Source organism: Pteropus medius, unplaced genomic scaffold (assembly GCF_902729225.1).
Source record: "Pteropus medius unplaced genomic scaffold, Ma_sr-lr_union100, whole genome shotgun sequence".
In the NCBI taxonomy this organism is placed as follows: domain Eukaryota; kingdom Metazoa; phylum Chordata; class Mammalia; order Chiroptera; family Pteropodidae; genus Pteropus; species Pteropus medius.
The window spans coordinates 5,334,628-5,350,509 of NW_024344374.1; the positions used below are offsets into that span (position 1 = coordinate 5,334,628).

General features: G+C 37.8%; 1 protein-coding gene across 1 annotated transcript in view; it reads left to right on the top strand.

Annotated features, from left to right (window-relative positions):
- Nucleotides 1-15,882, top strand: part of MUSK (muscle associated receptor tyrosine kinase) — an 83,772-nt gene that overhangs the window by 42,117 nt on the left and 25,773 nt on the right. The window contains exons 6-7 of the mRNA XM_039870682.1: nucleotides 637-761; nucleotides 10,397-10,556. Coding sequence (XP_039726616.1) covers nucleotides 637-761; nucleotides 10,397-10,556 — 285 coding nt within the window. The remainder of the gene's footprint in view (nucleotides 1-636; nucleotides 762-10,396; nucleotides 10,557-15,882) is intronic.

The window sequence follows — 15,882 nt, forward strand, 5'->3', positions numbered from 1 at the left end:
AGTATGCTCATATTCTGAAAAATTTGACAGATTTTGTCTTTCCTCCCACCACAATACAGTTGAAGGTATAAAGCATTAATTATTTCATTAATTTTTTTAAACATTATTACTTTGGCCAGGCACTCTTCTAGGTACTGAACCAAACAGGCAAGGTTTCTTAGAACAGACAAGATTTCTTAGAACAGACAAGGTTGCTTAGAACTCACAATCTACTGGAGGGAGACAGACAACAGACAAAAAAATAAATAATTTCAGATGGTAGTAAGGTCTGCAAAGACAATAAAACAGGATGATGAAAAAGTGAATGCGGAGAGGATTACACATTATGTCAAGTGATCAAAGAGGGCCTTTCTGGGAAAATGTCACTTAAAGGAGACTTGGATAATACAAGGAACCTTCCACATGAACACCTTGGAGATGAGTACTCTAGGCCAGTGGACAGCATGGACAAGCTCCTAAGTTGAGAGTAAGCTTGGCATGTTCCAGAGTGGCGGGAAATGTAAGATCATAGCATAAATGGCTTAGAAGTTAGGATATGGCATTTGGTATTATCTTTATGACAGAGAGAAGATGGAGGAATTTTATGCAGAACATTTCCTATATGAGCATCACTCACTACTTCTGCTTTCCTAACAGTTTTTGCCAGAATCCTACGGGCTCCTGAATCCCACAATGTCACCTTTGGCTCCTTTGTGACTCTGCGCTGTACAGCAACAGGCATCCCTGTCCCCATCATCACCTGGATTGAAAACGGAAATGCTGTGAGTGCCATCTGTATGGGGTCTTGTCTGGGGAAAACCCATGGATTGTGAATTTCAAAACAGACCACATATTTGTAGAGTTATATTGATCTCTGTCATTGGTCCCACTTGTACCTCCATTTTTCAAAGCCTTACAATATTTTCATCCTAAAAGTCACTGCCATAGAAATTGAACCCCTTTCTTTCTATCATGGAGAATAGTAGAAAATCAAATTCTTTATGCCTCTGTGGAAAAGGGAAGTGTTAGCAATTCCTTCCCTTACAAGTAAAATAATTTTCACAGAACTCATTAGTTTATGAATTAGTTCACTGCTAGAACCTACTTTGACAAAAAGTCATCCAGAATTAGAACCCATATCTGTCAGTTAAACATTCTATCCTTTTTATACTGGTTATAATAATTAATATTTATTAAGTGATTACTATAAGTCACACACTGTTCCTAAGCACTTTACATATAAGCATTCATTTAATCATTCTACAAATCTATATTGAGTATCTCCTGGGCATCAGACACTATTCTAGGCATTGTGGATATAGGAGCAAACCAAACAGGTAAAGTTTCCTGCCCTCAAAGAGCTTACATTATGATAGGGAAAAACAAACTATAAAATAAAACAAAGAAAATAATATATAGTCTATGTGGATGTCATCAAATGCTATGGAGGAAAATAAAGCAGGAAAATGAGCCAGAAAGGGCAACCTTAGGAGAAAGATTTCATTTTCAATAGATTGGTCAGGGAAGCCTCATTAAGATGAGGACATATGAGCTAAGATCTAAAGGAGCTGAAGGAGGAAGTATATAGATAGATAAGTTGGAGGGAGATAACCAGGGAAAGTCTCTGAGATAAGCGTGCACATGGTATGTGAGAGGAACAGCAAGTAGGTCAGTGTGGCTAGAGGCGAGTGAGCAAAGAGGAAAGAGATATCTGGCATGTTTAGGAGTTGTGGATCATATAGGCTTGCATAGGTCATTGAAACAACTTTAGCTTTTATTTGAGTGAGATGGGATGCCATTGTAGGTCTGCTTCTGTTGTCTGTTTTCCTGCTGACTCTTGTTCATTGTGTTGTGTATCCTTGTGTGCCTAGTTCTCTTTGACTATCTACTGTTTGTTGTTTAGTACCAAAAAAAAACAAAAAAAAAACCAAAAAACAAAAAAAAAGTCAGAGATTAATTTGAGGTCTAGGTGAAGGTACTTTTCTCCAGAGAGAATTTTTGTTTGTTTCTGCTAGAGATCAGCAGTTACTACTAATCTCAGACAACCTCAAACAAAATTCAAGGTTTGAAACCTCTTGGACATCTCAGATAATATTAATGCAGTCTGCAATTCGTTATGAGGGCTATTTCATTTGTAGTTCACACTGATATCTCCCTCATATCTAGTTCTTTGAGATATCAGTTTATTGTATCTTTTATTAGACTCCTCACCTTTATAGAACCTGACTTTTGATCTCTATCCTCCTGCTTCATGTAGCTGTCGGAAAAAAGGTAATATTTTCTGGGGTTGAAAAATTATCTGAGGGGAAATAAAAGCTTCTAACTTTGTTATGTCTGTTAAAAATATTTTCCCAGAACTTTAATTTTTTTAGTGTGAGAGTTGGTCTGAATAACTTAGCTTACCAAATTCTGAAATAGAAACCTATAATGAATTATTATTACAATGTTATTTTATAGACTTTAACTACTTGTCTATTTATGTTTGGTTTGTACTCAGTTTCTAGTTTCTGATACTCTTTATGAGGTCAAGAGTATTTCTTTTTAATCATAATTTAATAAGTGTTTTTAATATAAATCTATTTTAAAGTCAATAAAATACCCTGTCATTAATGATTTAAATTTTTTGATGAACATGTAGTTTTTCACTTTAAATTGCAAAATTTCCCTAATGTTAAGCCATTCTTTCATTCTAGAATACATTGCTTTTTAAGTTTAATTGTGTTGTTTCTTGCTGTGGTTTTATTTAGGATTATAGCATCTATTTTCAATAATGATCTATTCCTTTAGTGGGTTATCATGATTGGGTTTTGTTAACAACATTATGCCAGCCCTATAGAATCAGTTGGCAAGTTTACATATTTTCCTTTGATATAGAACTATAAGTGAAGAACTTGAGATCAAATGTCTCTTAAATACGAAGACATTTTGGTCTACTGTATCTTTAATTATTGCTTCTCTTCTCTCTACATTCTTTCTACTTTGATTTCTATTAAATGAATTCATTTTAAAATTACAATATCTGACCGTTATGCTCTGCATATTTGTGTGGAGGAATAGAGGGAACCCTACTTAATCTGTTGACTTTTTCTCAAGCTCCAATGCCCACCACAGGAACCCACTAAAGCTTGAGCCCATGGACAGATGCCTCAGCCTCATGCTATATGCATATATTATAGCTCCCAAATCCTCCAACAACTCTATTGAATCTCTCAAAGTCTATTCCTACTTATAGCCCTGTGATCTGAACTTTGAAATTTTCCATGACTGTAAGGAAAATTTATCCATTCTCCTCTCGGTAAACCTCTTATTCTGTATTAGATTTTAGCTACTTAGTTGATATTCATTTCTCTATCAATACCATCTCTTTGTATCTTCCAAAAGTTGCTGAAATTTTCTAGCCCTTTATATTTGCTTTCCATCTTTCTACAGATTTATTATATATACTTTTAGATTTTTTCTTTTTGAATTTCAGATGGAAAAAGGAGAGTTTAACATGTAGACTAAGATTATTATTCTAACTCAGATGTTGAATAAGCATGATTTTCATATAATACAACCTTATTAAATACTTTCTTTGCCCTTTTAAGTTTATTCGGCAGGGTAAATTCTTTTTCCACCATTGAAGCCTGCCTCAAACAGGCCTTATGATTTTTCTGGTTATTTTTAGGTAATTTAAAACCACTAACACTGTCCCAATTTAGTCATTTCAAGCATTTAATCCTAAGTAATACCCAAAGCCTCCACATGCATTCACAGATGAGACCTTTCCTTTGCTCCCACTCCCAGGACTCTTGCAGGTGTGCTACCTGCCCTTCTATAGAAGTTCTGTGATTGTCCCCTTAGCGCAAACTCATTCATTCTTACCCTCACTTCCTAACTGCTACTTATGACTCCTACAGGTTTGGGGTAGGAAGAAGGGAGGAGTAGTAATTAGAGTGGAAAAGTTCTAATTTAACTGACACTCCTATAAGTTGACATTATGACCCTGTGCCTGACAAGTTATTAAAGCTGACTCTTTCGATCACGGACACATTCATAATGCTTCAGAAATCAGGAAATATTTAAGACGATGCATATTCGTCAGGATAGCCATTTCCCTCTTATCTCCTAGTTTGTTAATCGATAGGAAGTCTCTCTGAAGGTCCTTTTGGAAGGACCAAAGATGACTCCAATTCAGATCATCTATAAAACCTTTATATCTATAAATTCTTGGATCCAGACCACTGAACAGAGCTTTTTATTCCTTCCATTCAAGCTGCTAACCTGATTCTGCCTCTTGGATATTTTACAGGTGGGAATTACTTATCTACTGTCTCAATAAATTGTAGGAGTGCCAGGGTCCACAAGATCACCCTCAAGTTTGATAATTTACTAGAAAGACCCACAGAACTCAGAAAAGCTGTTATATTTGTGATTATAGTTTATTACAATGAAAGGTACAGGCTAAAATCAGTAAAGGGTAATCAGTTGTCCTCTCCCATTGGAGATGCATGGAGAGCACTTAATTCTCCCAGCAACAATGTTTGACAATAGGTACAAACTATTGTACCAGGGAAGCTCACCCAAGCCTTGATGTCCAGAGTTTTTACTGAGGTCAATTACATAGGCATTGAGGGTTCACCTGACTTTAGCTAGTCTCCAGCCCTCCAAAGGTCAAATTGATATAGCATGGCTTAGGGTCCCTGGTGAACAAAAAAGATATTCATCACAATTTACATTGTTAATAAAAACTATTTGGAATGGCCCAAAGTCTCAGGTATACAAAGATATGCTTATTAAGCAGGATATTCTAAAGAATAAGAGGTTATCTGTCAGGGGCCAAAGGCCAGTTCTTTCTTTCAAATGTGCAGGGTTTGAGCATCTGAAGCCCACTGAGTGAACCCTTTAATACACAGAAGAGGGCATATATCAACTCTCTAGGTCATCCTATTTCATGCCTTAAGGAGATGGAGTGCATGTTCAAACCAGTCCTTTGTGTGGAGTGAGGATGGCTCTCAATATAGCTAAATAGCTCAAACCTTGGTTAGTCAGATATTTGTATTTTTCATGTTTTCCAGCATAGTCTCTCTGCAACTTTCTGGTATCTTGGCTGTAGTGTCCATATATTATCATATGACAATACAGTAATGATAACGTTTTTAAAGTCAAAGAAGTGTTCCAAATGAGGGGGAAAAAAGAAAAAGGAGAGGAAAGGGAAAAAGGGGAACTAGGACACTAGACATAGGAGAAGGGGAAGGGAGAGAAGGGCGTGTAAAACAAAGTGTGTCGGGGTGTGAAATTTGAATGGATGTTGTAAACCAAGAGGAAGATGCCAAATTTTAAGGCCACCCCATCTAATGAAGACTGTCATCTTGCAATAGCTCTCTTTTGTTTTTGCTGAAGGGTTTCTTTTTCTTTTCCGATATTTGAAACATTACTTTTCTTATAATTTGTTATTAAAATTGGTTCATCTTATCTGATTGTCTACCATCCATCTCTTCAAAATAAAGTAAATAAATTAATGAATGTCACTTTATAAGCTTGTAACTTCAAGGATGGTAGAATAAGAATTAGGTGGGGGAGCTAGAAGACTTAAATTGTAAATGCTCTCTTCAGCTATTGTAATTTTAGGGGAGTCCATTTACCTCTCGGACATCGACTTTTTCTTATTTCCAATGACAGAGATGTCAGGTCGCTGGAGAAGATGACCTCCAAAATGACATCAGAGCTAAAGTTTTCTAATTTTGTTGAGTTACAAAAAGTAACTCACAGTTCCTGTTCTTCAGCTCTTTAATTAAATCTGAAGCGTCATTTGAAATTTGAGTCTTATTGGGCAATATGGTTTGTGGCTCTTCCACAGAAGCTGTTGTTGTTCTAAGCCTTTCAAGATAGTGTAAAGTTATGCCCTAAGAAAACTGGGGGACTGATGATATGACTTCACTAATTTGTCTTACTCTGTGAAAACAGTAATATAGAAAAGGTATATGCTTTTCAAAGAATTCAGTGTTTTCCAAAGGCTCTTTGAGATTAGAACTGGACAGTGCATGATTATTCTTTGTCGGAGTTGAGGAGTAGCCATAAAAAAGTCAGATGATTTGAGTTAGTTTTGGTCTTATTGAGACCCCAATTCAATCATTCAAGATGTGGCTCAGAAAAAGCAGAAGGCAGAATAGATCCATTGCCTCAGATTCTAAACAGGAATACAACAAAATAATAGTGAAAGCAAAAGTATCTCTGTCGTTCTTAGGGTCAGAGAGAGTGTGTTGCTCTTACAGCCAAGTGTTGGCGTTAGTGATATTCTCCAAGTCCAAACGAAAATTAAGATGACTTTGCCCATGCTGACGCATGCAAATCACAGGGAATGGAGACAATTTCAGGCATTTCATGGTGTATAAGTGGCAAAACAGAAAGTCTCTTAAGGGGATGGAAAAGAGCCCACAGCCTTGATATCATTTTGGGTGGCCTGGACAAAGATGAATGTGGACCTGGATGCTCTTTGGCACAGAATAAAACAGAGTTTGAACAGTGGCTCCTCACTAACTACAAGTCAATGAGCTAACTTCACTAACACACCAAGTAAAACAGGCACTCTAAAACAGGGGTTCCCAACCACTGGACCACAGACAGGTATCTGTCTGTGGCCTGTCAGGAACTAGGTAGCACAGCAGGAGATGAGCGGTGAGCCAGCAAAGCTTCATCTGTATTTGCAGCCACTCCCCAGCGCTAGCATCACTGCCTCAGCTCCACCTGAGATCATCGGGCATTAGATTCTCATAGGAGCATGGGTCCCTGGTCCAAAAGCTTCAGGGACTGCTGCTCTAAATGATATGGACGCTCCTTTTCTTCCTCTATGTGAGTACACCAATAAATTGCACCCTAAACGGTTAGAGCCAGAGAACTAGAGAAGGGCAAGCAACATGTCCCAAAGTGATCAAGAATTGTTCTGCTTTCTTCCTGGGGAAATTTCATTTATTTTTCATAAAATTTGTAGTCTTAGATGAACTTCAGAGTGAGCAGTAATATTCCTCTTGTTTTACAACATTGGGAATAATAGTTTGAGGTGGAGAGAGCAGAGCTTGCTTTCCCACAAGAAAATATCTTTGTATTTTGTTAACCAGATTTATTTAGAGTTATATCTATAATATCTCTATTTTGGGGCATTCAATTAAAAATGTAGAAAAATTGCATGCTGTCTTGCTTTGTTCAATAAATAAAGTTCCTAAAATATTTTATAAGTTGAATCACTTAATTTGTTAGAAGAATTTTATAAAATAAATAGCCAAATCATCTCTTTTGAATTGTGTTTTCGAATCTTCATAAAGGGAGGCTCACCTATATTTTACACATAATTTTAAGTGGCAGTATTTTAGGTTTAAAGTATATAAGCTTTGGATTCATCTCATCTAACTAGTTGTGTAAAGCAAAATATTATGAATATCAATTTTTATGTGGAATATTTTAGCGGCCAGATCAAAAGAGGCCAATATTTATGGTTATGCTGATCAGAAACAATGGAAAATTTTCTGTCTAGTATCACTTTTTCTATGATGCATAGACAGACAATATTATAACTCCCTGAATATGGACCCTACCGGACCATACTTTAACAGTTCTATGATGTATACCCAGCCTGCTGGAACTATTTGCAAGACAAGGCCATTGAGGCCCAAATACCTTTCAAAGATCTTCCTATGCTAAGGTTAAATCAAGATGAAGTTACAAGATTATCCATACATCAGAGTAGATTGTCTCAAAACAACACTGTTAATGTATTAATGATAAATAAAAAAATATCCCACAGGTCTATACTGCTTTGCCACCTTCAAAAAGTTTTCACATGTTATCTCAGATAAGAACTATTATACCTATTTAATAGACCTTCCTGTTTGCCTCTTTTTGAGGTCACTATCTCAGAAAGAACACCACACACAGAGCAGTGAGCTGTTTATCCAGCTCCTTCAGGTCAGTATGCCTGGGGAGATGGAGAAAATAACATAGTACTATAAATACCAGATATAGTCACCCCAATTAAGTATAGAGTTTACCTATGCATACCTTGGTCCAAGCTCACAGCAATAATCTGAACTCATCCCTTTGATCATTTAAACCTGAAAGACGAAATGATCAAAATGGAGGGCAAAAGGTTGTTTTTATTTTTAGGTCACCAAAAATACGAAACTGTTGGGTCAGGATGATCCATGAAGGAAGAAAAACAAATTCAAACTATGACTAACAAGGCCTGCTGTGCATGAGTCACAAAGTGGATGGAGCAAGGCCTCTGGAAACAGGAGGAAAAGCATTTAGGAGCCACATCATAATCAAGCAATGAGCCTCGTAACTTGTTGGTCTAGTCACTGAACTATTTCAACCCCTGGGTGAAGTACAGGAGGAGAAAGGTCAGGCAGTTTAAAAATCATTTCTCTTTCCTACCAAGAATGTTTTCAGTGACCTTGAGGAAGTGTTTAGGAATGACTTTCTTAGGTGTAAACATGAAAATAGTGGGAGTTTTCCTCAGCACTGGGGGATTACTTGTTTCTGAGTCGATTCCAAGGCATACTTCTTGAGGGAGGGAACTAATTTTGCAAAGGAGGAAGGTAACTGTTGTATAGAGTGCACTTCTACAAACTAGAAAGGGATATCTGTAAACAAAATATCTTTATGGTATACAGCATGGCAACTGAACATAGAAGTTTGAGGTCCTTAGCTCTTTTTCCTCAGTGTTGATTTGTATTAAAATTCAGGAGGAGTCCAAAATTGTATTCCAAATTGCTCCTTCCTTTTGATCTAACTTGGACACTCAAATTCATAAAAAGTTGTACTTTGCATAAATATGATAGTAATGAATTTTATTTGAATTCTCAACTGAGTATGTGTCTTTTAAAGACATTTTTCTCTCTGCCTCACCAATTTCTCATAGAGTTCAGGCTGCTTATCTAGGGAAAATGCCACAATACTTGATCTGACCTGGGAAGTTTGCCCAGTGAAGATAAATTGATGTTCAGGTAAACCAGTTTTTATCGCAAGGATGGACATTAGTAATGCAGGTAGAGAATAAAGAGACAAAGAAGCTAATTGGACACAGTTTCACTGCCTGATTGTTTCAGGAAGTACTTGGTTCCACAGCCAGCCGGCCACATGGCAGCAAAAGGAAGAAAACTGATCTCATCCCAGGGCTTCCCTCCCTCTTGAGACCTCTGTCCAGGCCACCAATGAACCCATCTCCACTACTTAGAGATAATGTAAGGCAAACCAAAGGCTGATTCCTTAGTTGTCATTCCACTCAAATTGTCCTCAAACTGGCATTTCCCCCTCATATAAGCAATGATAATTAAAGAATAATTATTAAAAAGAGGGCATAGTACTGAATAAAAGAGCAAATCACCATTTTTAAAATGCCACCACCATAATAATGACACTGAAGTCAGACATTCGTTTTGTTCCTGGTTGGCTGATTTCTTGAGGTTGTTGTTACTGTTCTTGTTTTCTAATGACTCTTCATTTATTCTCATTTGTAGGACTAGGGAAGGCACTAGAACGATGATTAAAAGCACAGACTTTGGGATCAGACAAACTGGGGTACAAATTCTAACTCTGCAATATGACAAAATGTGCTTGGCAGCTGTCTTTCCCACAGAGTTGGAATGAAGACTAATAAATAAGAACTTACATATATTAACCTGCTAATTGTGTGCTAATATTGCATTGATAGCCTCAAGGACATTGGATTTTCTGATTTAAGCAGTATGGCATGATGTATGCTATACCTCAGAAATAGAGTTGGCTTTACAGGCATTTTTCTTGATAACCATCTGTCTATCTGATGTGCATTTGTAAGTAACTGAACAGGAGTTATGAATATTAAGTCCTAAAGTATACAACCTCTCATTCTTGACTGTCTCTATCTTCAAAACATAGAGAATACATCTTGGAGGATCCATATAGTATACCTTTTCTATATTGTGTTAGTTATCTGTTGCTGTATCACAACCATCCCAAAGGTTGGTGGCTTAAAACAATAACCATTCATAAATGCTCACAAATCTGTGGGTCAACTGGGCCATTTATGCCTCATCATCTAGTAGGCTAGCTCTGGCTTGTTCACAGAAGGTCACAGGTTCTAAGAGCAACAAGAAAGCAAGCCACGATATGCAAGAACTTTACAAGTCTCTGTGACTTTCGAAATAATATCACAAAGCCGATCTAGATTCAAAGCATGAAGAAAGATGCTACTTCTTGAGGTAAGAGCTACAAGGTAACATTGCAAGGTCAAGGTTATGGGCATACAGAGGGAAGTTTTTGGCTATTTTGCAATCTACCACATGTTTTTTGATCATCATCCTAATCCTTTTTCTTTCAAGTCTACTCACACAGAAAATTATAAAATCTTTGACCTAATCTATCTTCCCCCCCCATCCCCCACCCTTCCCTATTCCACCAGGTTTCTTCTGGGTCCATTCAAGAAAGTGTGAAAGACCGAGTGATTGACTCAAGACTGCAGCTGTTTATCACCAAGCCAGGACTCTACACATGCATAGCTACTAATAAGCATGGAGAGAAATTCAGTACTGCAAAGGCCGCAGCCACTATCAGTATAGCAGGTAGGATGGATTATCATAATTTCATTGCTCCAGGAGAGAAGAGTTGGCACTATTCCTAAACATCTCATATTGGGGGAAATCATTTTTTTCTTTTTTCTCTTAGTTTTGTCCCCTTTGGGCTATTTCTTCCTCCATGGGGACACTCTAGAAGTTGACCAGATAATTGATTTTGCTGATTTGTTTCCTCAAAAAACTAAATTCTCAAATACCTGCTCAAGTGATGGGTAACAGCTTACAGGAGTCTATTTCTATCTCTTTTTCTTTCTCTTCTTTTCCTCCCTTTCTTCTTCCTTTTATCCTCCCTTTTACCCTTCTTTCTTCCTTTCCTTTGTTCCCTCTTTTCTTTCTTTTTCTCTTCTTTCCCTCTTCTCTCTCAAATTTTTCCCTTCTTTCTCTCTCTTTCTCTGGGTTAATCAAACTTCCCACGACTCTCCAGAGTAAGCTGGTAAGTATTTAAAATGGTCGTGCCAATTTCTTTATGGCTATTTCTTGAGGGCATTTTTATTGAGGAATACTTCTCTCCCTTGTGGTCTTTCATTTTCCTGTTTCCTGTAAGTGATAGCAGGACTTACAGGTGTTTTCAAGAAAAAGAGCTGACACATGGATTTCTAGGATATTTGGGTTGAGTAATAAAGGTTTATTTTTAAAATTTAAATGTTCCAAAGGCTTCTGAGAACATTTCATCCTAGAGATGAAAATAATCCCTGTAGCAGGAAATGCCTGTCATGTTATATTCACAGCATGCCTACAGCCCAAAGGTAAGAAGAGAGATGCTTGTTCTCCCACATAGGTCGTAGGCCGAGCACTGGTAGAACCTGTGCCCAAGACCAGCTTCCCAGAGCCTGGTGATTTCTTACTACAGTGCCACTTCTTTGATTTTCCCTGATAGGGAAATTTCTAGTAATGTTTGTGATTTTTAATATGAGGTGAACAGAGACCACAGAGAGATATAAAGGAAGTGTTGGACAAAGCTGGCCTTCTGAGGCATGTCAGTGAAGGAAAGAGAGGATTCCAAAACCAAGGTTCCTTCTGCCTTCTCCAGGGACATATCTGCCTATATTGTCTTGAGATATTATATCAGTTATTCTAGAATTTCCACTTATGGGAAATCATTTCCCCCAGAGAATATGGGTGAGAATCTTAAAAGTAAATTCAACTCAGTTTAACAATAGTAAAATGATTACTAGCTACATAACACTTTGTTGTTTGTTTATAAAGTACTCTTATACGCATTTATGTATTGGATTCAGGATATTGTGTTAGGTAAAGGATGCAAATTTAATTAACAAATGGGATAATTAACTATGTAGTCCTTGCCTTCCAGGGATTTTCAATCCAGAAAAAAAAGTCAATCGGCAATATACATTATGGCACAGACTATGTTCTATGGCAGAAGCATAAACAAAGTAAACAGGAAAACAAGAGGGGAAGATTTTAAGGGAATGGAGCAGGAGACATGAGAATGAGATGGAAAGGTTGAAGTGTGTTCAGAAAACAGCAAGTCAGTTGGCAAGACTAGAGCATGATGGAGACTGGGAATGAGGTAGAGAGTGAAAAGAAAGGTTTGAAATGTGGGCTCTAGTGAAGAGCCTGAACGGGTTGAATATGTTCTTCAATCAATGGGAAGTCATTTAATTTCTTTAGAGGGGATTATGGTCAGATACATCCTTTATCAAATTAATAGATGTTGGGTGTCAAAAATTTAAGAGACATGGCAAGAAGTTAGGAGGCAATTCCAGGAGTCTAGAAAAGTCATCAAGGTCTGAAAAGAATAGCAGCAATTAGTGTAGAGACTAGAATAGATGCATGAGACCTACCAGGATAGAAATGATAATATCTGAAAGAGCTTGAATGTGACAGGACAGCAGGAGAATGAGTTAAGGTGTGTCTGAGAGTTTGAGGATGGTGTCTAGGACAAATAATAATCGATAAAACAAAATAAAACATAACATGAGAAAGTTCAGGAGATAAAATAATTAAATGTTGATGCCTTTTAATTACTTGGAATTATTCTAGTTTCATTATCTTGTGTTTTATTTGATATTTGATCAAGACCCAATGTTAAATTAATATATATAAATTATATCTGTGTGTATGTGTGTATGTATGTGTGTGTGCGTGTGTGTATGATCTCTCTATTTGTGTGTGTGGAGAGAGAGATAGAAAAACATTTACATATGAATACTCAAATCCAAGAAAATACACTTATCTAATCTAGTTTAATTTATACCTCCTCTGTACAAAAGAAGAAAAAATAATATTGCTAATCTTAAGAGAGTCTCATTTAAGGTAATTATTAGTCGTTCGGAGATCAATTCCTGTCAGGGTTCTTCCTGCCCTTCCTCCTTCCACCCCTTTCCTAGATGGCAGGGTAGAAGGGAACCTGAATTTATGCAGTGATATCCTCTGGAACTCCCTTTCTCTATTGAAATCTATAGCTGCAGCACTTATGATCTCATCTCTGGGCTTGGTTAGAACCCAGAGGAACTCCCCGTCTGGCTCAGCCCCTTTGAGGCTCCTTCTGCCTCTCAGTGAAATCCTTCGTCAAGCCCCTCTCTAGAGGCTCTGAAGCTAGGTCATCCTGTCTCTCTCCACTATGGAAGGCCCGATGAATTCCAGCTCAACCCTCTTGTCCCTCATGGGGCCTGAAGCAACTTCTGAATCACTTATAAGTTATATAAAATCCAAGAGCAATTCAGACCTACTCACTCAGCTCTGCTGACTACCCAACCATGTCATGCCACCATTTTTACACTAATGTGGCCATCCCTTGTCAGAATAAGAGATCCCTATAAGATTTTCTTCTTCCAGAGTCCCCAATAAAAAGTAGGAAAAATTCCCTATGCTTTTGGCTTTTTTAAAAAAGTATTAATATACCTCTTTTCTAGGATTTTGGTCCAGAGAAAAGAATCTATAAAATGTGTATTGAATTCTTAATTCTCTTACCTTCTTCCTTTCGACAACATAGGGAGCTGGAGGGACTGGTCAGGGACACCCCTTTAGTGTAGTAACCTTCAGAGCTTACCCATCATAAGTACAAAGAAGAAAGTGGTATAATCAATAAGGAGGAAAACCTAAAAAAATGGATATACTTACCCTACAAAGGCAGATTCATCATATGGACACAATTTCCTAGTTGTGGAAGGACTACAAAGCACAATTGTCACCCTATCATTTACGGCAACATCGCCCCTGCATTTCTGTCCTAGCCCAAATGAGAACTCGATTCAACTCTGTTGATAAGTGTAATACCAACAGAGGAAACTATAAACCACTCCCTCCTCTCAAGTAATGGTATTTTCTGATGGCAGAAAGAGCCTTCAGGTGTGGACAGGCAACTTAGAAAGGCAATGTCCCAGAGTTCAGGACAGAGTGATTGATGTTGAGAACAGACCAGACAGAGGATGGGGGGAATCAGCAACAGCAGCCCAGGGAAATAGCAACAGAATTTGCATGGGGAAAGGGAATGCATGGATTGGCATGGAGCAGCAGAGAGAGCTTGAAATCTGCTGTAGGAGCTGATTGAATACAGATGAGAAGCAGTAACATTATAGGGCTAATAATCACATACATTGGAACCAGCAATGACTTGACTAGTCAGCGGGCCTGGAACTGCATGTTTAGCAAGGGTTGGGTACTGTATTTGAACTAATAAATGTGACTCCTTCTGTGCATGGGGGGAAAAAAATGTTACTAAGATGAGTAAGGAGGAACTCCCTCAAGTTGCTAATTCATAAAAAGCTACAAGACCCTTTGTTCAGCCTCTGACCTGTTTTTCATATTCAGTCTCACTGAGAAGACTTGAAGCTCCCCTGTTTTTCCCAAAATTTCCCCAGATAGATCTAAAGAGGGTGTCTTGCGGATGTAATGGAATAAGACCTCCAAACCCCAACAGACATCTGCCATGTTCTCTTCATCTCTTTGACCTGTACGTCTCAATTTTCAATTAAACCTGCTAAATGCCTTATGAATGTCCCTCTGCCATCACTGAGGAAACTACCTTCTAACTCTGGAGTACTCCCTGGACCAGTATTCTAGAGAAGTGAGGCCACTCTGATGAAAAAGGAATCCATTGAGTCACTCTAGTTGAGCCACTCTAATTTCAAAAAGCATGGTCTTATGCTCCCCAAATCTTCCAGAGTCTTGGTGTGGCATCTGCTTTCTCTATTTCTGCTTTTGGCCCCTCTCTCCTTTGGTCTCTGATGGGGCTGGCCAGAGATCCAGAGCCTTGAGTCAGATATGGTGCCTCCCTTTGACATTCTGGCAATGTTTTCTTACCCCAAACTCTCCTTTCTCCCATTTTAGTCAACCCCATTCTTCCCTAGTCTTCTGTAGTCAAGAGTCCCCTTTGCCACATTCTTCTTGTCTCACTTTGAAGCTTTTACTCCATCTGTTTATTTATTCATCCCAGCAGGGAAACCTAGAAATGGAAAAATCTGGTCTAGTGCTTAGGATTAAGTCTAATGATACTTCTAGTGTTTAAGGCAGGAAAAAATAAAGCTCAGCCTTTATTTTCCCAAAACTCTTCCATGTGTATGCCCAAATCTTTATGCATTGTTTGAGAAATGTGATATACTTCTTTCTGACTCATTTACATTTGCTGCTAGTCCATCAAAAGGAGTCAGAAAAACTTTTGGAACCTCTCCCTATGAACCAGGAAGTTACATTTCCCCTTCAGTAACAACCCCGAAAGATTCAAGTTGCAATTTAAACTCACCAGGACACCGGATAGTTGGCAAGATTCTTTCTCTTTGTCATCAGAATCCTCAGCCCTGTGGTAGAGACCAGCAAGGCACCAGAGACCGGGCCATGATCTCTCTAATAAACATATTCCTACAAGAGCCAGAGGCCATCAAAATAGATACAGATATTAATTCTACCAAACATTTATAGAAGAACTAACACCAATCTTTCTCAAACCCTTCCAAAAAATTGAACAAGAGGGAACACTTCCAAATTTATGTTACTATGGCCATCATTATCCTGAAACCAAAGTCAGATAAGGACACTGCAAGGAAAAAAAAAACAAAAAACAAAAAACTACAGACCACTATCCCTGATGAATACAGATGCAAAAATTCTGAGTAAAATATTAGTAAACCAAATTTAACAGCACATTAAAAGGAGTATACACCATGATCAAGTGTAATTTATCCCAAAGATGCAAGGATGGTTCAACATGTGCATAATGCGATATGCCACATTAAGAGAATGAAAGATAAAAATTATATGAATATATCAATAAATGCAGAAAAAGCATTTGACAAAATACAATATCCTTTCATGATAAAAATGCTCAACAAATTGGGTATAGAAGGAACATACC